Source organism: Danio rerio, chromosome 14 (genome assembly GCF_049306965.1).
Source record: "Danio rerio strain Tuebingen ecotype United States chromosome 14, GRCz12tu, whole genome shotgun sequence".
In the NCBI taxonomy this organism is placed as follows: Eukaryota; Metazoa; Chordata; class Actinopteri; order Cypriniformes; family Danionidae; genus Danio; species Danio rerio.
Window position 1 is genome coordinate 28609434 of NC_133189.1, and position 27844 is coordinate 28637277.

Below are 27844 nucleotides of genomic sequence, written 5' to 3' on the forward strand. Positions count from 1 at the left end.
CATGCCCCCCGAGACAAATAAGATATTGGATGCGAGTATGAACTACTGAGTGTTGTTTTTTTCAATGGAATTTGATACCACATGCCGCATGGTGGAAAAAACCTCTGCATTTTGCATTGTGTGTGTCTGTGGTCCTTCAATGAATCAGTAGGTGCAGAGAATAGTGTCAACGAGCCGCATGTGTAGATCCTGTCGAAATTGTGACAAAAATCCTACACAATGGTAATAGTTTAAGATGTCTGTACTGCACTTCAATATTATGACTAAAATCACCATACTCCACGTCAATTTCATTTCTGTTTAGCTCGATTATGACTTTATTTAGATTAAAGTCATCAAAAATCACTGTTGACCAGGTAGACTCTTAATTAGAGTATTGTCTTAATCACATTATAAATACTGGTGGCCATGTAAACATACTCCTTGGTTCCAACATTTAATAGTTCAATTCAATTAACAACTTCTAATATAGTGCATTAGTGCTGGTCTACAATTCCAGTAGTGCTGTTTTTCCCCATTCATTAAAAGATTGTAAGCCATGAACAAAAACAACCGGCTATGCTGATCACAACATGACAAATTTTGGTTAGAAGCAAATAATTATGTGAAAATGAGGCAAAAACTAAATAAACAAAACAAAAAGGTACACTAGTGTACATCTAACGGTTTTACTGAGGAAAAAAGAACCACAATCCCATGTAGCAAATGAAAAAGGCACACAAAAACATCAGAATCCTTCATGAATGTCACTTTTCCAGTGGGTTTACAGATTTGATAGAGATCCATTCACACTTAATCATGCAAAAAAAAAAAAAAAACTTGTCACATGTTGATTAAATCAGTTGAATATATCTCAAGAGTGCTTTCTTTTTCAGAATGCCAGTAAACAACCATCACCATCTCACTGCTTTAATGAGAAAAAAAAAAAATTCTGACGCTAATGTTAGCTGTAAATAAGTAATATCTTTGTTCCTTTATACTGACTTTTTGTGCTGACAAACCCACACAGCTCTGAAGGAAGGGAAAACAAAAATCGCATTGATAAATAATAAGTGTCTTAACAAACTCCCACAAGACTGAAGTGTGAATGAAGCACACAAATATAAAGAGTGTGATGGGCAGAATTAAAGGTAATATGCTGTTTCACTATGAGATCAGCCAAGGGTTTAGGAAGATTACAGACAGACGACTTCCTCTGACTCGGCACTTTATCTTATCAGCAAGTGGCCAAAACACACACATACGCAGCACTCTTTTCCTCCATCCCTCCCACACATACACACTCCAATGTAATTGTGAGTGAAATAAATGCTGTGTCATGCAGTGATTCCTCAAATTTACTATTCTGCCTCAGTTTCCATATCAAATGATCACGTTTTAACTCATCAGCAGTTTTTAGGCGCTCTGTCATGCGATCTGAAAGGCATCGAGAAGACTCATCAGGATGTCACATGCAGGACATAAACAAGACAATAAACAACAGGAACGAATCGATCCACCTTAAGTGTTTCACCCTGAACAACAGCCTCTCAGGAAACATCTTTTTTTCTCATTGAATTTCTTGAGATTTTACCTGTGGAGAAGGACTTGACACGCCATGATGTTCAGGTTGATGTTCTCGTCGATAAGCCGTTTTGGTGATAGGTTTTGGGCGTATGGTTATCCTAATTGGGCACTTTGTGGTGCTAAAGTCTGTATGAGCAGGTCAAAGAGCAAACACAGGCTGCCGGAGCTCATTCTGCGGAGTCCTGTATGTGCTGCCTGCCTGTGTGTGGGACTCGGCACTCTGATAAAAAAGTGCTGCAGTGGAAGAGTTGGCCCCTTGCTTAAATACACGGCCGGCTGACGCAGCCTCATCGCTAGCGCTCTGGGCCAATCGATTCTTCATAAACACACACACACACACACACACACACACACACACACACACACACACACACACACACAGACACACACACACACACACACACACTGACAGAGCACTACCTCGCCTAACTCAAAGTCAACCCTCAAACACCTGTTAGACTTTTTATATATCGTCACTGTACACTGTTCAGATCCTTTTACCCCTTACTGCACCGCTGTTTACAGTTAGGGCTTTTGCGATCTAAGGAAATCAAAGTACCTGATTAAAGACATGGATTCCTTTTTAAATCATATTCTGTCATGATTGTGTTATACAAAACCTATGAATTTGTTGGTGATTATAACTAACAACTTTAGTGTTTCTTTGTCTCACAACTATTTATTGAAATCACAATTTATTGAAATCACACACGAAACTGAAAAAACAGAAAGAAAAAAAAACATTAGCTGAAATTAATCGTCAGTTTTGGTTGCTAATGTTTTGGAAGGGTGAAATTATTGACCTTGAAGGTGATTTGTTTGATGGTAAATTTGTCAGGGTCAAATAGGCCTGCACAATTAATACATTTTAAACCAAAATCGCATTTTGAGGTGCCATTATCAAATCAAAAGCTGCAATTATTTTGATTATTACTAGGGCGAGGGGGGCGAGCCTGAGAAGTGAAAACAATCCAACTAACATTACTTAGCATGCAGACTACTGTTACAGCAGAAACCACAAGCCCCTATTTCAAGTTCAAGTTCATAGAGCTTCAATGGCATGACTGTGAAATAAAGCACAATGTTGCCAAAGCAATGACAATAAACAAAATACAAAACATACATATAGATAAAAGAAATAAGCAATAATAAACAAACAAATACATATGGTTATATTATACATATCGGTTGTCACGATAAACAAGTTAATCAAGTATTTCAGTAAAAAAAGATTAATTCATCATCCTATGGTGATGAAATGAAAGCTGTGAACTCTGCTCTGCTTCTTTCTGTTACAGCGATTCTTGTTTATCCACATACACAAACACACACACACGCACACGCACACACACACGCACACACACACACGCACGCACACGCGCACGCACACGCACACGCACACGCGCACGCACACGCACACACACACACACGCACACACACACACACACACACGAATGTGTCTGCAAAGCAAGTTTTCTTCACCGCGTCTATCATGGATCAGCTGTGAGAACCACCCATTATGCGCATATAAACTGTAACCGTGGCCGTTTATCTGTATCCGTGTTACTCATTGGTGAATAACACCAGAGCTGACCGTTAGAGCCAATCGCAGGCTTTACAGCCCTTTCTGTTAAGTGCGGGAACATAATGACCAATCATAGATGTTTAAGAACTCGCTCAACAACGCTCAAAAAGCAAGCTGGATTAATATTTAGATTTATTTATTTGCTCATGTGAATGCTCATGTTGTTCTGTGCATGAACTTGAGTATTGATTGATACATTCAAAAAGATCAAATTAAAGGTACAGCTCCTATATCTGACTGCTTGTATTAAAGGACAAAATTGTATTACAAAAATATATGAATGTAAATATATTTATAAATTATACATTTTAATGTACAAGAGTGCTTGTGCTGTGAAGTAAAATCTTAAATCGTGCATGGAAAGCATAGCCAATGCAATGTAAATGTCATTTAGATGTTTTTATTGTTTTACATATCTATATATACATAAAATTTTAGATATAATTTATTAAATTGAACTTACAACACTGTAGTAAATTTCTTAATTTGTCCTAACAACTGAAAACTTTATTTGTTAAAATGGTTTTAAATAAACAGTAGCACAGTGTAGCGTATATATATATATATATATATATATATATATATGTGTATATATATATATATATATATATATATATATATATATATATATATATATATATATATATATATATATATATATACCTTTTAGGCCAGAATCAAACTCAGGTCGCCGTGAGCACCGCTGTGCATGCGTCACTGCACTAACCACTACACCATAGCACCGTTACCTCTGTTGATATTAAAGATAACTTATTAATGATTTTATAACTGAATTCATTTATTTGATTTCAGTTTTGGTATTGCACTAAACAAAGATAGAATTCTTTAACGTCACTAAACTATCCCTTTAAACTCTGCCAACTAACACTGCTAGAATAGTCACAGCCGGTCAGGGTACATATCACACTTCCTAGAGTTCTAGGGATGAGCAAGAATATCAATTAGCAGGAAACAAAATAAGAAGCTACATTAGTTGTCGACTCACTGACCCAGTTGACATCCCCAATCTAATTTTGATGAGATGAGAATGAGAAACCCTATTAAACATGAGAGATAGAGAGTAAAACAGACTCTGCCCTCACTGCAAGTAGATAGCTGGTCACCGAGAATATCATATTGCCCTGCGTGTTATGCATTCTGCTCTACATACTCAGGTGACTGGATGTCGAAAGAAGGGTGAAACCCAATAAATGTGTCTGAATGCCTGTGGTAATTAAAAAGAGCAGTGGAAATGAGTTACTGCGTTTCCATCTATGAGTGTCAGATAGGTCAGATGGACATGCAAGTCAACACGACACTTGTTTTGATGTCTCAGTACAAGAGAGCACGGGAAAATTAGGAGACTTGATCCAAAGGGAGATTCTCACGTGTTTACACACATCCGTAAAGGAGATCCTATCCACTCTAGTGCCACAATGTACAACAGTTCTTAAACTCTTGCAACACCAGCAAAGTCACCCTCTAGCCCAAGACTGGCTGTCCACTAAAGCTAGCAGGGTTGAGCCTGGTCAGTACTTGGATGGAACACCTCCAAGGAAAACAAGGTTGCAACTGAAAGATGTGCTAGTAGTAGGTGCTTATAATGCAATCTGCTTCACAAATCCTTGTGAATAGTGTGTATTAAGAGATACTGCACATTACTAAACTGCTAGGTTGTTATAACTCAACGTTGGGTCAAATATGGTCAAACTCATCTGTTTAAAGATGTTTAAAAAGTCTCTTTTAAATTAAATTTAAAAACGTGCCCAAAATTTTCCATATCTGACTGACCATTGGGATATGACAAGCTAGCGTTGGTGTAGTGCAGCCATTATCTAAATAAGTAATAGGTAAATATTAAAAGGACATCAGCATATATTGATATACTATAATCTTCTGCTAAAAGTTTTGCTTAGTCTATTAATTTCGGTTTACAGTCTTGAGTTCTTCCCTTGTCCATGCAGAACAAAGCTGATGTGATGTAATTACTGTAGTCTTAGAATAAAGAGTAAAGCAACATATTAATATCAAAATGTAGAACATTTAAAATTCTATAGATCAGGGCTGAACTACAATTCAACATAAAGAGCAGAGGTAGTTGCGATTTAGTAAAAGCTTTGATTGTCTTGCACACCATGTGAGAAAATGATATTATTTATTTAATTGGTATTTATTTATTGATGTCATGTTATTCAATTGTATTTAAATAACCCATTACCTACAACACTGTGTTCCAAACTATTTTCAAATGAGTAGAAGTAACTTTCATTAAATTTTGAGTTAACTACACTCATTTTATTTCATAAAGTTGACCGTTGGGTTTTACAGTGCAGAAAATACTATAAAAATTAATATGGGAAATTCTTATAAAAGTAGGATAAGAATACGATATACAGTAACTGCTTTCGTTTGATTCAACGAGATGAATAAAAATGACCATGACAGCATATGAGTTTCTGAGTCCTTATAATTTTTCTAATAAAAAAAGAATGCAATGATGCCTTTGTCACTGCTTATTAGAATGCTATTAAGAAATATCTTGCGTGCTTTATTCTGTGTAGGAATACATTATTTCACACTAGTACTCGCACTCGACTGAAGCTATAAAGTAAATTAAGTAAAAAACGTCATTATATGTGGTATTTGCACATGCTTCCAGGTTTTACATTAGCAACATTCACTACAAAGACTGTAGTTTACCAAGAAGCAGAATGATTATTTGTGATTTGACCATCACATAATGGTATCACACATGATACTTTGTGTAGCTTGACAGAACTACGACTTTGTGTTATAAATGCTGCTCCAGCTGAGCATACGCTGAAGATTTCAGAGCTGATATCAGAGCTTTCTTTATAGACAAATACGTACAACAACTGCATGTGATTTATTGTTTAACCCATAGGTCTCAAACTCGATTCCTAGAGGGCCACAGCTCTGCACAGTTTTGCTCAAACCCTAATCACAGCGGATCCAACTAATCAGGGTGTTCAAGGCTACTAGACACTATTAAGCAAGTGTTGGAGGTGGTTGGAGATAAACTTTGCAGAGCTGTGGCCCTCCAGGAATTGATTTTAAAACCATTGGCTTAGCCCTACTGTAGATGTTATCAGTGTTCAATCAGGATTTTACAAACCCTGTCTGGTCGGGATTAAATAAGACAATTTATCTCCAGTCAACATGGCAAAACTGTGCATCATATAGACTCATAAGTAGGCCCACACGGAATCTGCGCGCGCAGAATTCCGCAGATTTGCCGCATATTTTCCGCAGAATTGCCGCAGATTTTCCGCAGAATTCCGCAGATTTTTAGCCCATTGTTAATTCTGTTTATTTACTTGAGTAAATGTGTAAATCTGAATTTATTCAGTTTTTATCCAGTAATTTATTACTTTTTATTTAATATATTAAGGTGTAAGTTATGATACTCCGCTGGATACTCCCAAAATAATTCTGCAGAAATCCACAGATTTTTACCAAAATTCTCTGCAGAAATAGCAAAAAACATCCGCAGATTCCATCTGGCCCTGCAAGTCTTCACGACACTGTGGATGATCAGTTTCTTTCTTATGTATCAGGCAGATAGCTGAAACAACTTAAGCTAATATCGAAAGACCCTGAAAACCAGCAGCCATTAAAATATGAGAGATGTCAAGGAAAACTGATATATAAAATACTTAAGGGAAATCATCAGGTCTATTGGCACTCATTAGATAGCACTGACTGCTGCTAGGATGTCTTCTGTTATAGTTAGAATAGAAGTTATGCAAGTTCTGTTCTCATTTGAAACATCTAGAAGATAAATATTTAGAAGTGGAGGAAAAAACATTTATATTTTGGTATTTTAAGAATCCATATCTTTTCCCCCCCAGATTTTTATGCTTACTAACAAATAATAGCATCATGAAACTTATATATTTTTTAAATCAGATAGTGAATGCTATTAATTGTTATCACTTTTATGTAAACACATGTGTATTCATGTACATAGTAGACATTGATTGCATTAATAAACATGGACCAAAAACCTGAACTATTCTTCAATCAACAACTCTTCATTGCAAAATAAAATTTCCTACCAGATTCAAGCAATCATCTTTAAAGAATATTCAAGGGGTAGAAGTATCTGTGAGGGCCTCTTTATCTAAAATCTGAAGCTATGCAAGCACTGCTTTTAAAAGGGGCCTGAAAGCGGTCAATAACCCTTCAGCCAATAGCAGACCGGCAGTGTGTCAAAAACTGTTCACACATTCCAAACTTGAACAACATGACTCAAGAACACCAATCTAACACAGCTTATTTTAGGGCTCTGTGAAAAGTATTTTCCATAGCTGGCAAAGGATACATTGCAGCGCGTATATTTAGCTTTATGTGCAACACTCTTTCAGATTCCATTGGGGCACAATGGGGGCAAATATAATCGCTGCAGGAACCTGACGTAAACAAGTCCCGCTGCTCTTTCTCAAGACAACACCAAATACAGATGCGTCGAACTTTTCCCTCATTTTATCATCTATAAACACACAAGACTCCCAGTTTACCTGCTCTGACTCAGACTATATGAGACCGTATCACCACTGATGGTTTGATAAACAAGCCAAATTATGCATCAATAAAGCAATTTTACAAGACACTCCAACTTTAAAACTGTAACTCCAATAAAAGAGAAGTATTTATAGCACATAGTTCAAAACAAATTGTATGATCTGAAGGCAATAACTGATTATTTGCTATACTGACTTCTATGTCAAATGCCAAATGTCATTTGATTTCCTCATAACATATCATAAAAGCCATAAAATGCTATCCGTGACTGCTGTGAATGAGAGACCATTAGAGATAGCAATGCGGCATGAAAAAATAACAATGCTTCTGTATGCCTCTGTCCTGACCCGGCTCATGTCTTTAATGATGTTTACATTGTGAAAGCCTTCTTGTCCTTAAAAGGGTCATGACATACTCAAAGGAGCTAACATTTATTTAATTCACCAAAAACTGTTACAATTTAGCAATGCATGACAAATTTTTCCTGTCCTATGACCACTTAAATAATATGTGTGGTTACGCTGCTGCCATTTCTTTAAAAATCGCAATTGAATCATCCATTGTTATGTTTGACTAACATCTTTGTACATAAAATAAATGACAAAATAATGTAATTATAATCATGACAGGTCTAATCCACCCTTTATGCATGGTGATTTGGAAGGAAAGCCAATATTCAATGCAAGTAGTGGAAAGAAATGCCTCAAACAGAAAAAGCTTTTGTGCTTAAAATGATTGTGGGCGATTGTTTTAACAGCCTGGCACTGATGAACAGCTTATTAGAGCCAGAGCGTTTGGATGTGTTCATATTAATTAGCAGCTCTGCTCCACCCATTTCCCTGCTGATCATAGTGTTTGCTTGCATCTGACTTGGACTTACTGCAGCAGCTGCCGTCCAAATCTGCTCATGCAGAGACCAAACACTTCAAAGCATGGAGGATTAGCAAAGTATACCTAAGATTCTTAAACAAGTCGACAGACAGGACGTCTGGAGCTTTGCTGCACACAGAAGATGGTCTAAACTTGTTTTAGTGGGGATTGATGTTTTTGCAGCTTTTTGCACACTATAACTCCGAATCCTAGATGTCAATATGACATTTTTATTCATATGAAATTGGCCAAAAATGTAAGTTAAAAGATTTATAAAAGAAAATGCATAATATAAATAATTTGTAGGGGCACCACAGTGGCTAGCATCATTGCCTCACAGCAAGAAGGTTGCTGGTTCGAGCCCCGGCTGGGCCAGTTGGCATTACTGTTTGGAGTTTGCATGTTCTCCCTGTGTTTGCGTGGGTTTCCTCCGGGCGCTCTGATTTCACCCACACATCCAAAAACATGTGGTATAGGTGAATTGGGTAAGCTAAATTGTCCGCATGTATGTTTGGGAATAAGTGTGTATGGATGTTTCCCAGTGATGGGTTGCAGCTAAAAGGGTATCTGCTGTGTAAAACATATGCTGGATAAGTTGGCGGTTCATTCCGCAGTGGCAACCCCTGATTAATAAAGGGACTAAGTTAAAAGAAAATGAATGAAAGTTTTCTTTTTTCATGGATTTCACAAAATATCAAGCAGAATGAAAATTTCTGTTGGTAGTTTTTACTGTATTTCAGTTCAAATTTATGAATCTTATTTTAAAAAAATTTAAATATACTGAAAATATTACTAAAAAAAGGTTAACTTTTATTTTTTATGAGTGTCGCATTGTTTGCTTTGCAATGACAAAATTAAACTATGTTAATAGAGTTTTGGATATGCGGGGAAAGTTATTTTTTGAAAGAAATGCATTATAATATTTAAAGGAATTAAAAAAGTAACTAGTTGCGTTACGTAGTTATTTTTTATGTTAAGTAATGCGTTACATTACTTTTGAACTACTTTTCTGACCTGGTTAGGGCTTGATCTTGCAGAGGAGCAAGTCCTCCATCAGAGGAGCTCTTCAATTCACAACACACTGTATAACCTTTATTTACCTTCAAAAACACACATAAGAAAATGAATGTAGGATAATATACTCTTCAGATAACTTCCTGACCCCAGAGCTATACATGACATATATACAGATTAATAAAAGTTTAAAGCAATGCATTTGCTACTTTCGCACTTTTTGTCTTATTAAAAGTAAAATTGCTGTGCATTCAGATTATTCTCTTTTCCTTTTCTTCAATGCGTTTAAAATAATTAGAATACTTCCATCACAGAAATGTAAGGAATGTTTCTGCATTCTCTCATTGTGTGCAAATTTAATTTGACTTTGTTCATTTTAATTCAGCAACTTACTTTAAAAGTGAATTAACTAAACTAAAAAAACTAAAAAATTTAAGTTGCATTACTCAAAAAAAAAAAGATTCTATAAAAAAGTAATGTGTTATTTTACTTGTTACTTAGAAAAGTAATATTACATTATATTGCGCAACTTGTGATACCAGGGTTTCTACAGGTTTCATCAAGTCAAATTTAAGACTTTTAAGAACTTTTTAAGATCATTATGAATGAAATTTCATATTTACACAAGGCTAAATGCTAAAGATTTGTTTCTAATGGCCCAGTTAAAATATTAAAAACAAATGTTATTGTAAGCAAGATAATTCAACCATATGTTTATAAAAGGAAATCTAAAAAGAGTTGGTAAATAGAGTTAATAAAGAAGAATTAATAAATAATTTTTTTTCAATACTTTTATTGGATGGTATGATAGTGACTGGATGGGTATTGGTCCAATTGGGTAGCTTTACATTTACAAAGAAAATATTAAGACCTGTTTAAAATTATTTAAGACCTACCACATAATATTTCAGTGAATTTAAGACTTTTTAAGGTAAAAAATTTTGAATTTGAAACGTAAAACATTTTAAGACTTTAACCCTTTGGGGTCGAAGACCGCATATATGCGTTTTGACCAGTGGTGGTGTCAAACTGCTGAAATGAACTTAAATAACACTTTCAGTTTTGATCGTACAGATAAGATCAATACATCAATTGAATTTATTATGTGTCTACTTTTTTTTGTGTACACACACATCAACAATAAACGTGTGTCCTTTTGCAAAATAAGGAAAACAAACAGTGTAGGAATTCTGTCTTTTCTCTCTCCGTGAACTGCTTTTAGAAACGCGTCAGTAAAATGTGCTAAAACATGGTGTGTTTTCACCTGCTTTCTTTTGCTCACAGTAATTTTTTTTAATATGGATTAATTATCATTCTTTAAAGTAACATTGCTCTAATATGATATTACCAAAACTAACTCAGAATCTTATTATTATAATTCAAACTTTGTATATACTATTCCATATATTATAATGTATTGTTTTTTTAACCAATTTTAGATGTTTGAGAATGTTAAAATAATATGTTGCATTTCGGCATGTTTTTGACTTATTTATAGAATATTTATAGACAAAGTTAAATAAAAAATATCCTGGATTTAAAGAATATTGTGTTCCTGGACTTCAATGAGCTTAATAGTTTAATGTATAAAATTGTGAATGAACTTGACTGTTGATGTCTTAAATAATAATGTCAAATAACCAACATTTCTCAAAATGGATCAATCTTATTTTGCAACAAAACTCTTCATTTACAAAAAAAAATCAGTAGAGTGTGTACTGACTCTCACAAATGTATCTCCAGTTATTTTGTGTGATTAATATATTTTAAATAAACTGCAAACAAAAAAGTAAATAAACTTTCCTCTGATTCCTTCTTGAAACTCTTCCCTCCTAGTCACATACCTGTACCTGTCTGATGGCTCATTATGCAGGTCTTTGTCTTCTCAGGTGTGACTCACTGCATAGTTATGATAGTTCACACCTTCCCGCATAAACCAATTTCACTCAAAAAATGACTTAGAAATTTTAATTCATTATATTGTTTTCTTTGAGCAAGTGAACAAGACTACCAGATCCAGTTCTCAAAAGTCTTGTGCACAAATGTTCTATCTGTTTCACGGCCTTGTTTCAGTGACTTCAAAATTTTAGTTTTTCACGAAACACGCATAAACGTTTCTTTCTCAAAAACACAAACACATACAAACATGCTCCTTAGGTATAATTGTAGCCCAACTTGTGCTGTTTACAGTGTTATCACACTTTAGCCATTAATATATTTTTAAGATACTGAAAACAACACAAATGTCAAAACTTCTCCAGAGCCCCAAATCACCCTCAGACCCCAGAGGGTTAAGATACCCTGGTTACCCTCAACTATAGCAAAAATAACAAGATAAAGGAATTATATCAAATAAAACAATTACTGCTTTTACAACTGTAAATAGAAGCTGGCAACACTTGTCAAGTTCTTACGATTGGTCCACTGCTTTAAAATTGACATTTAGGAGCAGCGCTGCAAGTTAAAGTTGAAATCTTGACAGACTGTCTAAAAAAAAAAAACGCAGTGCTAATGTGCGAGACGCTTCCAAAGGCACAAGTGTATGTTGGTCACGCACATCCATCAAGCAAGTTTTAACAAAAAAACTAATTGAAATATGACACTGCCCCATCTTTTGCACACATAAGCCAGTCTGTGATCCCTTCTCTAAACACACTCGCAAGAGCTGTAATTGAACACGAGTTGTCTACAGTTCACACTGCTGCATTAACAGATGTATAGACCTCCCATGCTAGCATTTACATTAAAAGAGATTTGACATTTGAACCTTACTGAATCTTGAATTTATTGTTCAATTATTGTTTTCTGCTGTTTTAGGAGAGGGTTGCCCTCAACCATTGAAAAGTTAATACACATGCTCCCAACTGTAAAGTATTTTTTATTATACTATTTATTATGTACATTACAGAACACTTGCCTGTTCAAAATAAAATAAAAACGCAAGTACTGGAAATTTGTTGCTTATTTTTGTTGTTCTGTTCACTTATCAGGGTTTTTACACGTTTCATCAAGTCAAATTTAAGACTTTATAAGACCTTTTTAAGGCCTTTTTAAGACAGTAATAAATGAAATTTCAGACATACCAAGGGCTAAACGTTAACAACTTTTTAATAGTCAAGTTAAAACCTTAAAAAAAATTAAAACAAATTTTATTGTAATAAAGATAATTAAACCATTTTAATAAGTAAATAGAGTTAATAACTAAACGTTTCTTAAAACTTATTAAAATATACTGCTAGTGATTGGATGGATGTTGGTCCAATTGGGTATAGCTTTACATGGACAAAGGACAATTAAGACCTTTTTTTAAGGCCTACAATTAGTTTTTTGAAATTTAAGATATTTTAAGACCCTGCAGATACCCCGACAGTCCTTACCCGTGTGCTCAAGTAATTCAATTCTGAGGATCGATCTGTAAATGAACAAAAACGATGACTCTACCAGAGCCAAAACAAATAAAATACTTCCTTGCATTCTTTCCACAGGAAACAAGTCTCGCTTCAGCAATCTCAAAGACTTCTCGACTGTGCATGTTGTTTTGACACACTCTTACGACACTCTGCTTATTAAAGCTTTAATCAGCCTAAACACAGACCAAATGGCGCAAACACTGTTACCATATCATCACTGAATAGAGTCTCAAATGTTTGGCATTCTCTCCAAAACATCTTTCCAGTTTAGCGTGCATCTGACCGATCCATTCTGCAGTACCTTTTACCAGACACTTCTCGGCAGACTGCCCATGTCTCAAGGGAAGAGTTATAGGATAATGACAGCCATTAATCATCCTCTCCACACCCTTACATACCAGCTTTAAAATCTGGAGCATGTCTATAAAAACAGCTACACAAAAAAAGACCGCAGACTCATTGACTTGGTATGGCTCTGAAGTGCTAGCTTTATAATATGACATCAAGGTAAGGCCGTCTGACATTTACCATGTCCTCTGAATCTGTGTCCCGATCAACTTCAGAGGGCAGAAAGAGAACAAAGGCCAACAGAGATCGCAGTCCTGATGGCTGATAGGTCACTTACTGCTGAGAGGTCACTTATGGGGCGCAACAAAGTGGGATGATGGTGATCAGAGGAGTTTTAACAGGGAGGAGACATCAGACATCTGTGTCATGAAATCCTCACACCAAAAACTACTTTTAAGGGAAAATAGCTCCATTCAGTGGTGTGAAGTAACAAATTACAAATATTCAAATTACTGTAAATGAGTAGTTGTTCTCAAGAATTGTAATTTACTAAGTAGTTTTAAAAATGTGTAATTTTACTTTCACTTAAGTATTTTTAGTGCTGTATTGGTAATTTTACTCCAATATTTTTCTTCAACCTGCAGTCACTACTAGGGTTGCACGATTAATCAAGAACAGATCACGATCGCGATTCAGCTTTTCTACAATTCAGCCAATAAAATGTTCAAGGTCAGGAGAGGAGCTCGCACGTGCACGCCAATGACGGCTACTTTAGTGAGCAGAAACATTTTGTAAATAATGTTCAGTTTGTTGCACAGAGTAATCATTTAAGAGCCGCGCTGAAAGAATAAGCAACAGTAGACCTACACATAGGCCTAATATAATTAGTGTTGTATTGCCATATTGTCACCTTAGAATTATAAGGTTCTATCTGACATTTTTGCCAAAATTGAGTTATTGACATACAGATTCTTATTAAATGAAAACTTTCTTATTAAATGAAAAATTTACAATATGGGATGTTTTTTATAAGTTGTTTACATTAAGACTTTAAAAAACAAAAAATGTTGCACACATACTGTTTGCTATATAATTGCAAAAACTTTGAAGTTCAATATCTCAAAATCATTCAGAACGCAGATAGAACCTTATAACTCCAAGGTAACTAAATGTTTGAGAATTAACAATAAATATAGCTTACTCACATTAACCTTTCTTTTACATCCAAAGAATCGTGAGAAAATCGTGATCTTGATTTTAAGCCAAAAAAAACATTGTGATTCACATTTTAGCCAGAATCGTGCCCTAGTCACTACTTTATTTTTTCTCGTCTATAAAGATTGGCTGAGTAGAAAAATCAGTCCAGTTATTCCAGTCTATTGAAAATCGCACATAGAAGGTAAATCGAAAACCATTTAGAAGCATTAAAAGTGTCCAAGAAGATTTCCAAAATCTTTACACGCAATGACCCAAAAACTGTTTAGAGTTTAGACAGCATGTCACTGATGAGAAGATGAAGGATGCTTACTATACGATGACTGAAATCCCCAAATGGCCTTAAACAATTACTAAATGAACTACAGAATATTATGTTTTAACACAAATTGCATGTAAACGCAGCTACTGTACCTTTCACAGTGTAACACTCAATATTCTTGAATACTTTTAAAAGCTTGAACTACATATCGGGGCAAGTAATAGTACTTGAATATGATGTTTCCGTACTCTTTCCATCACTAGCTTCACTATAACCTATGGACAAAAAGATATGTGATAAGATGTACAACTGGTCCCTATACATACAGTTTAGGTTATAGTTAGATTATGCTCATAATTAATTCACAATTCTAAGGTATGCTCATAGACATGAAAATCTTACAGACGAGAAGCCAGTTATTTTGTCAGTTTGTGTTGAAAACTTTTTCATTGTTTGTTAATCGTTCAGTTATGTACTCCATGATATAACTGAAACCTACATTAGAACTGAAGAGACATTCATGAGACTATTAGTTAAAAACGATTTATATAGTCATCTTTGTAACTGATGATTTTTTAAAAACACTATGTATAATCTTATCAAGTTCTCGTATACCAATATTGTGTATCATCTTATGGTTCAAATATTTTTTTGCACTTCTAATAAGGCATCTTTTATGACACAATGTTCATTCTTTCAACACTTCCTTACAAAAAAGTGTTAAACTTTGTGTTGAACAAATGTAATTATAATAAATATCACTAATGATCAAATTTATTAGCTTATAATCAGGTTTCCCACACTTTAACAATCAGCAAAAGGCCTTTCAAGGACTTTTTAAAGCATCATCAATTTTAAATCAAGCATCGTTGTAATTCATACCCCAGCACATGCAGCGCCACAAAAGTTCTAACTGTACTTAATATTTAACTTTGACTTAATATCAGAGTGATTTTCAAAACAAATCGGTTTTAAACAGTCATACTCCAAAAATTTAATACAGTTTGCTGAAATAAATACTGGTAACATCCAAAAGCAGTTTCTAAAATATAAATAAAAAAGTGCATTAAAGTGCAATATTTGTCAATGTCATTGTACAAGATTTAAATTGAAAAATTTCTCAGTTTTTTGACTTGGCTCCATTATTCGCACCTCGCTAAAATGATCTAAGATAATTTTGCAGATCCTGGATCTCTTAATCTTGATAACTGATCTCTGGCAAATTTGGTTCTTCAAAATAATTTATGAATCAGATTCAAATGTCTGGATGAACTGTTCTGAGATTGCTGAGTGTATTGTGAAGGACAGATCTCTCAATCCTCGAAATCATGATCAGCAATGCAACGATTGGCTGACGGCAGAGAAGTGTAACGGCATCATCTGATTAATGTTCAATTACCCATGCGAGCAAATTACATAAAATTTGTAATAAATCGTTAGTTAAATATGATATGCAATAACTTTCTACATTTGTTGTGGGCTGCATGCTCAGATTAGTAGGCCTATTCAAGTTTCTTAATAAATGGCTGTTTAAATTAATTTTGCATTAAAGCATTTTATTTTCTTTTTACTATTTTACTATTTTCCCCAGTGTATATAATCTATAGGTTACTTCTGAAAAAAAATCTGAATTCTGTACACACTTTCAGTATTACATTTGCTTGAAAAGACTTGATCTAATCCTGTTTATATGAAATAAGCCTGCTCCTGAGCAGGTTTGAGCTAACAGAACTGTTGCTATAACAACTCTTGGATGGGTTTTGAAGAACGAAACAATCCTGAATTGTGTTGATTCATCAATCACCAAATCCAGCTAACTGAGCAATACACATACGAAGATTGGACCCATTTTTGACAATTGAGTACAATTGTTGAAATAAAACTATAAAGAAACTTTATTACAATTTAAATTCAAGCACTTTCAAGGACCTGCGTTTGTTTTAAGCATCTTCGAGGATCTGAATTCATTTGTCTGAAATTCAAGTACTTTTAATTACTTTCAAGAAGCGTGGGAACCCTGTAAAATACAGAAAAATTAAAATTTCAAGCAGGGAGTCAAATAATTTTTTTCCATAAATTGTCAGAAGAATCTTGTCTAAACAAGACTTGTTTAAAAAGCAGAAAGCAAAAATTTGGGGTTGTCAAAATTAAAAGGCTCAGTGGGTAGTGCTGTCGCCTCACAGCAAGGAGGTCACTGGTTTGAACCCTAGTTGCGTCAGTTGGCATTTGTGTGTAGTTTGCATGTTCTCCCCATTTTCACGTGGGTTTCCCCCACATGTCCAAAGATATGTGCTGTAGGTGAATTGGGTAAACTGAATTGTCCGTAGTATATGGGTGTATGTCATGGTCCTCCCGATTGGGGTCTGAGTGTTGGGCTAACGACCCACCTCGTAAAAAAAAAAATGGTTAAGAAACACCAACATGGTGCAGCTAAATATCAACTTCGATATAAATGGCCCTTAGAATTAATAATGTCTTGTGCTCACTAACTTGTAATAATTTGATCAAAATGAAAGTAAAACATTATTGTAGAGTATTACAATTTGTAATGATTGTAATAATACATGTTTTCTGTTTGAATATACTTGAATTATTGCAGTAAAAAAACAGCCATTCTGGGTCTCAAGAATACTATAATATGCTGACTTTATTCAATAAAAAAAAAAAAAAAAAAAAAAAAAAAATCGGGATATTTTGATTATTATTTTGATTAGTAAAGTTCAGCATTATTAAAACAAAATATCAGTTGTTTTTTGCTCAATTTAATGCATCATTTATATGTTGAAAAAAGAAATTAATTTAAAGAAGAAAAAACAATCATCCTGAGAAAAAAACTGCTGAGCAGCAAAGTATATAAACAAATTTCAGCAGAAAAACATGTCATCAGCAAGCAAGTGGCACGGATATGAAGGTGCATGATGCTAACTTGTGTTACTGTGTCTTTAAATACATATATACATGCTCATATTAAATTGCACAGGGGAAATGCCAGAGGGGGACCACAGACGGAACAGATCCCAGATGAAGACATTTCTAAAAGCGGCGTTTGTTTTACCTGGAGGAGGGGGCGACTTGGGCATGTTTGGGGGACAGGGAGGAGGGTCCGTCCTCTCCATCTCGCGGGAGCTCCTCACAAGCATCCAACTTCTCTTCCTCCAGGAGCTCTGTGATCTGTAGGGGTGAGAGAGGGGGGAATTTGATTACTGCGAACCTGATGACACTAGTCTGCAGCATTTATTTGTAATTCACCATTAGCATTAGATTACATGTCAACATCTCGCCCCCTTGAAAAGACGCATTGTTATTATGCAATATCCCACACCTATGCTGCTTATATAGAGGGAGTCTAATTTACACGCCTGCTTGCTTATGAGATTTCACCCCTGCTGTGGGTACAACTGGTGACTCATCACACGTGTGTTGTCAATAACTACAGAATATTATGAAAGGCTGTAATGTATCATGTTGTTTTGAATTTGGTATAGGGCAAATCGAAAATGAATCAAAATCAAGTTTAACACGTTAGGATTAGCCAAACCGCTAGACCCACACAGAATCTGCAAGTGCATAAATCAGCAAATTTCCGCTGATTTTATCATCCCATCATTGAGTATATTTTTTTACTTATACAAATGTGTTTATATATTAATTCATTTTTGATTAACAATAATATGCAAATGTTTATATGATTTATTTGCAATACAGCTTGTAATATTAATATTACAAAAAGTAAGATTTTCTTTTTTCTAGTATATTGATGAAGACTTATTTTGCCTACCAACCAAAAAGTTGTAGTCAGATTTGCATTGTAAAAGCATATTATTTTATATTTCATGTGTCAAGTTTAGTTACTATACTGTCTAATTTATCCAGCATGAATCCAGCAGATTTTGTAAAAAAATTCAGTGTTGAAATAGCAAAAAAATGTTGTTTATAAATAATATGTATGTTTATATATATATATATATATATATATATATATATATATATATATATATATATATATATATATATATATATATATATATATATATATGTGTGTGTGTGTGTGTGTGTGTGTATGTATATATGCATGCATGTATGTATGTATGTATGTATGTATGTATGTATGTATATATCTATATATGTGTGTGTGTGTGTGTGTGTGTGTGTGTGTGTGTTAGTGTTTGGCCCTGCTAATCGGAAAGGCTGTGATACAAATGTAACATAACCCAGATTTATTGTTGGTTTCTTTCATATTGGGCAGGAATAGCAGACAGCTATTGGGCAGCAGCTAGCTCTCTGTAACTCTCACATGGTCGTCCTCAGAAGCCAAGCAAGGCTGTGCTCAGTCAGTATCTGGATGGGAGACCACATGGGAAAGCTAGGTTGCTATCGAAAGTGGTGTTAGTGAGACCAGCAGGGGGCACTCAACTAATGCACCAGTATATTGATGGGGACTCTATACTGCTTAGTGAGCGCTATCTTTTGGGTGAGATGTTAAACTGAGGTCCTGATTCTCTGTTGTCAATAAAAATACCAGGATAAAAAAATGTGGATGCTGCACACTGATGGTGGATGAGGAGATTCCCCAAAAAATGTGCAAAGCCCTTTAAGTGTCAAGAAAGGTGCTATATAATAATGTAAGGAATTCTTCTTCTTCTTCTTCTTCTTCTTATTATTATTATTATTAATATTATTATTATTATTATTATTAAAGGCATTGACATCTTAATTTTGACCTAATTTCATTTCATTTCATTAAAATCACTCTGTTTAAAAAAAAAAAAAAAGCACAGGCACATCAGAGGTATTACATCAGCAGGCAACAGAGCATGACACTGAGTTCTTGTTAATGTGCACAACATACTGACACTGAGGAGGCACAACTGTTAAATAAAATAGTTATTTTTGTTTTATGTGCACACACAAAAGAAACTGCAGTATGAATATAGTCAGATTAAACCACTGGTTTGAGGATGTTTTTTGGTAAATTCTTCAAACAAGCCAAAAAACTTTCAGTCTATGAAGGATGAGGGAGCTCTCCGATTTGATCTTAATTTAAACTCTGAAGAGGAATGAAGGGTCTCAAAGGTTTGGAATGGCATGAGGGTGAGTCATTTGTAACACAATTTTCATTTTTAGATGGATTAACAGAGGAAAGACATTTTCACAGTATTTTGTATTATTTATTTTTATATTTCTATTAGTTTGGCTGGACAAAGCAGATTTAACATGTTTTTAAAATATTTTTAAGGTGAAAATAATTATTATAATATTAGAAATTGAATGTATTTTTACAGGGGGGCTACTAATTTTGTCTTCAACTGTACATGTAAAACCATATTTGTTACTTATAATTATTATTTTACATAATTGTAACATGTTAAATGAGACAAATAACTGCTAAGGTGCAATATCGTATGCTCATATATCCCATCTGAGTGCTTGTTTGTATTAATAGTGTGGTTCTACAGTCCACATGAATAATGGGTTTAAATAAAAATGTGCAACCAAAACAACTAGAGGCATTTAAAGCATGGCACATAGTGTTCAGGGCTACACATCCACATGTAAATCTATCCTACAGTATTTCATATCACCCAAACTTTGGCACCAGCACATGATCAAATGCACTCTGCATCTGCTGCAGTCTTGCTGCCATGTTGCCATGGCAACCATCTCCCTCTACATCTGATTGGCCAAGTGGGGCTGCTGTTCAGTGGCCATGCAGATATGAGTCATGTGCAGTGTGCAAAGCGGCTGCTGAGGACTCAGAGGACGACTGTATTTTCACACTCACCGCTCCCTCTCAATTATCTTTTAGATAATGAACCTGCTATAGATTCAATTATCTTATATCTAAAAGACAGCAATCTATAGAAAACTCATAATTTGATTTTATCTGCTATCAACTCAGAAAAAACATAAAATGTATCTCAATGTTTTCTACATAATAGAAATAATAATAATAATAATAATAATAATAATAAAAACAATATTAACACTACACAAATTCAGCTCAATTAATTTCCTCTTATTCTAAAATATCTTATTTTGTGTTCCACTTTTAAATTATGAAAGATGAAACATCACTGTTTGTTGTTACATAACATTTGTAAAATATGAAAATAAGTTCACACCTCTAAACAAAAAGTGGCCCCTCCCTAACACTGTCCTAATTAAGTTGTCAAAACACCAGCATGCAGTCTCAAGTAAAGATGCTGCTGCCAAGGTGGGGAAGACAACATCACAGTTCACTGATGATGTTTCAATATCTCCAAGAAGCTGCAGCATGTAAATCACAGCTTTTGTTTGGCCTCAGAGCCTCTGATAATATGTGCTCTACAGTTGATGCAACATCTGCATACCAAAAAACCAAAAGCTGAGAGCTGACTGACTCTCTAATTAAAGGCGCTCTTCATTAATTAATAATTTAAAAAATGCTGTCAAGCGCACACACAAACTGAATAGAAAAAAAACAACCCTCACAAAGAGAGAACACATCTCACATCCTCTGAGAATCTGAAAAACAGGCTCAGCATCTGTGTGTGGAAAGATCTGCACAGCTGCCCACTGACCTGCTTTATTTTTGCATTTGGTTTTGACACGTCCGAATACTTCAGGGCAGAAACAGGAATTTGAGAAACAAAAGGGCACATACTTTCACGGTCACCAGAGTTTGAATGACAAACCCACAAGAGCCAGTGTTACTAGGGAGATTAAATCACAATCATTGTAATTAATAAGCTCTTCTCCTTAAATAGGCAGAACTCATTCCAATAGTCTCTTAATGAAATGCAATTACTGTATCAAAATGATTTAATCTTATAAGCAGGGTAGGATGTAAATAGTTACAAAGTAACTAGTTACTGTAATTATATAATTGTTATATACATATAATTTGCAGAATAATTCTATTTTTCAATTAAAGACTACATCGAAATAATTGCAAATCCTGAAAAAATTTTTTTAATTAGTTCATGACAATATAAGGTGTACAACCATAACAATTGTGTGTGTGTGTGTGTGTGTGTGTGTGTATGTATGTATGTATACAGTATATTTACACACACACACACACACACACACACACACACACACACACACACACACACACACTATTATTCCAATATTTTGTATAACAATAATTGTATTTCTCAACTAGAGTTATTTTACAACTGTACATACTTAAAAAATGGAATATACACGTTTGAAATATGGTGTCATTACATTAAAACGTCTTGCGTTGTGAAATGTTTAAAATGTAATATATTTATATTTAATATTAAATGTTTTAATATGAAATATTTAATATTTAATGAATGTGAACAAAACTACAAGAGTCTAATTGACTAAGGATCAGTCAATTAAGTTTTTAAGTTCGATTGTTTATGCTTTGGGATTTTTAGTTATTAATACTTTTTAGAATTGAGTCATGCAAATAAATTACTTATTCAGTAGCCAAGTTACTTTTCAGAGTAATTAGAAAATTAATTTAAACACAATTTTAGATATGTAATTATTAATGAATAAGTTTTTGGAGGTTTTGCTTACTTATTTGCTTATATGTAGACCAACATGAAACCTGCACACGCTAAAATCTGCAGATTTTCAGCCCTTCAATGAGTCTATTTATTTAGTTGTATGTAAATGTGTGTACATTTATAATTATAAATTACTTACAGTAATAAATTACTTTATTACTGACTAATATGAAAATGTTCATTTTATTTCTTTACAATAAAATTAGTAAAGTAATAATTTCTGTCTCTTAGTAGATAGGATGTGCAAAGTAAATATTAAATAAAAGTTAAACATGTTTTACTTTTTATTTAACAAATTAAGTTTTAGTTATGAAACTCAAAAAATCATTCCATATTTTTTTCAATATTCTGCGCAGAAATAGCAAAAAAATGTCTTCAGATTGTCTGGCCCTGCTTTTATGCAATAATTGCTTTATTCAACCCTAAAGCATGGCAACCTTCAGTCCAAACAGTTACACAAGTTCATCCTCACGGAAGGAGCCCTGAGTGGTACGTGTGATCAGAGCATAGGAGAGCCTTTTGAGCAAAACATGTATAGAAATAAACCTCTGATTTAAACCCGTATTCATTTCAGCATATGCCAGCTTCTTGAGCACTGGCCTGAATCCAAATAGGTCACGTCCCCCCGCTGCTTGCATTTGTGTCTGCCCCTTCTGTTTCTTATGCTCCCATTCTGTCTTTTACAGTAGGGCGATCTTCCCAGCAGTGGCCATCTGAATTGTCTAATCGCTCTAAGCATGTCTGAAGAGGAATAACCCAGTGAAGCAAATAATATCTTCTGTTTCAATCTGAACTAGGCTGTGGGTTGAGCTCAGTATCCAAAGTTAATGAGCTGCCAACCTAAGAAGGACTAAAAGGAACCATTGCTGTGAATGGCTGGTCGAGAATACTTCACCTGTATATAACATTAAGTCCCTATTTACAGTTGCTCATCAAAATTTCACAGAGAAATCTAAGCATTGTACAAGAAATCCATTTCATTAGGCATTTCATGTGTGCGTGAAAGATTTTCTAATGCTTTCTAATGCCATGCATATTTACCACACTCAAGCCAAACAATAACTCATGTCATCACTGATATCATATATAACATACTGTTGTGCATTGTGTGCATCCATGATGTCATGTAAAACTAAAAAGCTGACCAGGCATCAAAGTTCATCAAAATGTGATGTGTTTTCATTTGGCCACAGAGCAAATACTGATAAATTAAATGTGTTTATTGTGTAAACATTCTAGGTTTGTCTCTTTAATAAAGATTAATTGCATTTACTATATGCAGTGTAGACTATTTCTCTACCGAAAGCATTGTTGCTTTTTTTGTATTGCATTTTCTACACTTTACTTTACAAAAGCACTGTGATCAGTCTAAAACAAATAATTTCTAAGTGAAGCCATCTTGTAAAACTGTTATATCGCAATACATATAAATATTACCAATATTTTTCAGCCCTACTGAACAATAGAAGTTTTTGTGTGTGATGTGACTTCTGTATGATCTGTGCCTTTTATATTGTTACACTACTGACAATCTTCTCGTAACTAAAATGGAAATAATGTGGAAAGTTTGCTAATGTGACCGCACTTTATATAAATCAGCGAGGACAAGTAAGCCTCAGTGAAAACATTCTTCCATAATTTCCAATCCATTTAATTAAGTTACATCATTGAAAAATATACTTGTTTTTAAAACATGTGCATTTGCTACGGGCAATACAATGTACAGCCATTAGAGTTAGTGCAACAAGCAACCATCGCATTGCCAGTAGTAAACAGGACCTGCCCTGACACAGCTGAAGAGAGGCCATAGGCGAACAAAGTCATATGGACATATTTTCTTGGAGCTCTGAATAATTATAGCTGAACTACTGAAGTCACATGGAACAATTTGACAATGTTTTTGGTTTCTTTTCACATCTCTAGACCCATGCTGACTTGCAGGGCTAGGGAGCTCCTGGATTTCATCTAAAAAAAATTGTGTTCCGAAATCTCAGGGTTGGAACAACATGAGGATAATTAATGACAAAATTAAAATTTTTGGAGAAACTAATTCTTCAACCACAGACATTCAAAAATAATAGTTTCCACTGAGTGGTACCGTACAGTTTGGTACGCTTTTTGGCCGTTTCCACTGTCAAAAGATACTAAATATCAAACCATACCAGTTTTTGGGTACCCTTTCGAAAAAGTTTACAGAGAAATGTTACTAGTCCGGACACAAGCTAGAAGAATGAAAACAAAGGAAGCGCTATTTTTAAATACACTGCTGAGACATTACACCGCAATAATATATACATATAAAAACAAGGCATAGTTCACCCAAGCTTAAAGGGCCATGAAACCCCCTCGTTTCAGCAGGGTGTTTTCACACCTCTACTTTGGAAAAAGTCAGAAAAGTGGGCGTGTCCAGCTCTGTTTAGGGGGAGTGTCGGAGGAAGAAAAGAGGCTTGGTGTGGGAGTGTCTATTTGGGCACGCTGAATATCAGAGTCAAAACACACAACCACTGACAATGTGACTGTGTTTACATGGACATCTGTAGTCTAATTATTTGCCAAATTATTAAATGGTGGACTTTAACTGCAGTTTGGCTCTTTCATTCAGGGAATTCATTCATATCCCTCCCGACAAACGTGATATTTGATTCGAGGAACTGTTCTAAGCGTGTATTTTTCATGCAATGTTTGATACCGCACGGCGAATGAGAGAAAAAAAAACTCAGCATTTCCCGGAAACTTAGATGCACACGGCAGGTAGTGTCAGAAAGCCGCGTTTGTTATTCCGGTCACAAAATCCAACACAAGGTTATAGTTTGGTTGTAACTGTTAGTGCTAACTTGTTTACACTCGGTGCAATAGTTTGTTTGATACGAATAAAATACAACTGAATAAACAAAGAGCACTGGTCGCTCACTTACCAAATCTGTAGAGACAGGACAATCCACAGCAACTAGAGCCGCGTCTTTGTTTAGAGGAGACTACAAGCGAATCCGGATCTCAGCTTTTGCAGATGAGAACAGCTCTCAGGTAAACAATGTGCCTCCTTAGACACGCAAGTTATTGTTGTCGAGCGTCGAGTACACTGTTAATCCACACGTGACGCCAGCTGAGCTCTCACAGAGAGAAAATGAAAACAAAACTTAACTGCAGCAAACTATTAAAGCAACACTTCACGCTTGTTTTGCCAACACAACGTGGCGTCTCTGCCGTCTACACTCTGACAGTAATGAATATTAATGAAGTTGCACAATAGAGCGCGCTGATTGGTTTGAACCAAGCCTTACTCATGCATTAATGCAACACACTGTAAGACGTAATAAGACACACTCTGGGAGAGACGCCCAGTCTGCACGCTGGAATACAACGCTATTATGTCATGGCCGTGACGCAGCTTCAAAAATTAGTTTCAAACCGGAAGTACGAATTTGCTTGAAATAATGCAAAAACAACCAATTAACACTTTTTAGTGAAATATAGGTGTCCTAATAGTGTTTTTAGCAGTGTGGGACACATATACGACTGTCAACAGCTCAAAAAATGTGTTTTGGTGTTTTGTGACCCTTTAAACAAACAACGTTGTTGTCTTGATGAACAGCCACAAAGCCAAGAAAAGCAGAATCTACACTTTGCCCTGTTGTTGTTTACAAAGCCATCTAAAGCGCGAGCAGTTTCACTTCGCATCCAAATCTATATTAGCAATAATGAACTTCTTTAGCTGACGATTATAATGCGCGCGTAATTATTGAAGTACTTCTGACATCTGATCATTAGAAAAGGACAGACGTGAAAGTGAAGCATGAAAAAACAAACAAAGGAGGAGCCAGAAAAAAAAGGAGCAAATTATTCTTTTAGCAACCTAAAACATGGAAAAACTGCTACGTTTAATTATTATCGTCGCCTTTTGGACTATTATGAACTCTGAAATATGGAAATACTTTCTAACAAGAGGTTACAAGAGAGAGAGAGAGTTTTAATTTTATTGCCATTTCAGCTTCTATGGCTATGTCATGGCAAAAAGAAAATAGATCAAGTTTATCACATTTTATAAATACCAATTTTCTATAATTATAAAATATTCTAACAATTAAAAGTCATCAACAGCAATAAATAATGTCCAGGGTAAAATACATAAATAGCAATAATGCTAATATATGAGATAAAAATCTAAAACAGTTTTTTAAGGTTTCCTTTTGATAAAAATTGTACAATTTTAGATGGATTAAGAGGTTACAAGTACTGGCGAAGATTAAAGATACAGATGAGAGGTTTGCACTGATTGTAGGCTATATGTTGTGTTGTTTTTGACACCAAATAAGGACTAAAAGTATGCTGTGTGTAGTTTTTCTGTATTTGGTAACATATCAGAGACTGCAAGGGACTTTGTGTGTTCATATATGTTGCATTTATTTATTTGATATCATAGCAGACATTACAGTAGGCCGTTTTGCATTGATCTGCATTTTGCATTGATCTGTAGTTATTAAATCTTGTACTTAGAAAGTACAGCTTTACCTTGACATTTACTCGGGCGAGAATGACATCTGTAGTACTTTCTGTCGTACACCACGCCCACCAAAAGGATACCATCATGGAAACGAAAGCGTGATAAAGGTGACCTGTACCATACCACTCAGTGGAAACAAACCAAGAGTGATGAAACTGAAAGTGATTAAAAAAAAAATAATAATAATGATACTAAATATATTGAATTATTATTTTTTTTTTCCCAAATAAAAGGTCATCTAGAGCATTCTAATGGAATCATTTGTGAGTTACATCTACGTCAAGCAATTCAAATCAGTCAATTGAGTGACTCAATGACAGTTAAAAGGCGGCTGCTCACAAAGAGATTACACAAAAAGGCAGCTCGCCAGGTTTTAGGTCTTTTAGATTAACCTGGAATGTCTGCATAATTCTGCTTGTAATGAAAAAAAAAAGATATCCCTAGCGATTAGCACAGGTGCCTGTACCAAACTTGCATCACTCACTTATGTAACTGCGCTTAGTATTGTCTTTTCACAAAAGGGCTGCTTCCTCTTTTTCTGCCAGTCTAACAGAAGGGAGAAGGAGAAGTCTCATGGAAAGAATTTACATTCCATTATTGACTGCTTCCTGTATACATGAAGAAAGCGGCTATGTAAATTCTTTTGAGGTCAGAAATCTTGAGGCCCTTAAAAGGACGCAGAGTAAGACACAATTAAGATTTAAAACAATCTGCTCTTTCGAAGAAAACAAAATCACAGCCGTTTCTTTGGTGCGAGAAAAACCGGCAGACTGCAAACGCACAAAAACACAGTGAACAGAACTGACACGCCTTCGGAGAGCTTCAGTGCATTACATAACACTGCAGACATAATAACCTTCTAACACTGCTTCTCCTTTCTCTGAGCTTCACATCTGCGTGTGTTAAGCGTTGCCTCTAGCTGGAACTGGGGTGGGCAGTACATGATTTAAAAGCTTTAAACAAACACAAAGTGTAAGTATATAATCGCCTTTTAAAACTCAAATCACAATATCGCATTTGTAAGGTTTGGGCAAGTATTTTCCAAGAAATAAAGCTAATGCT

General features: G+C 34.9%; 2 protein-coding genes across 9 annotated transcripts in view; one reads left to right on the forward strand and one right to left on the reverse strand.

Annotated features, from left to right (window-relative positions):
- The window catches only part of klhl3 (kelch-like family member 3), a 98976-nt gene that overhangs the window by 54596 nt on the left and 16536 nt on the right, over positions 1-27844 (forward strand). The window lies entirely within an intron of this gene.
- fam13b (family with sequence similarity 13 member B) overlaps positions 1-27844 on the reverse strand; it is a 74828-nt gene that overhangs the window by 21724 nt on the left and 25260 nt on the right. For 4 of the 8 annotated variants that reach the window (NM_001328042.1, XM_005173130.6, XM_005173128.6 and 1 more), the window contains exon 7: positions 17811-17926. In NM_001328042.1, the coding sequence (NP_001314971.1) occupies positions 17811-17926 (116 nt within the window). Of the gene's footprint in view, positions 1-1573; positions 1803-17810; positions 17927-27844 lie in introns of those variants that run through there. The other 4 variants (XM_073921563.1, XM_073921561.1, XM_073921562.1 and 1 more) reach the window with 1 other exon arrangement.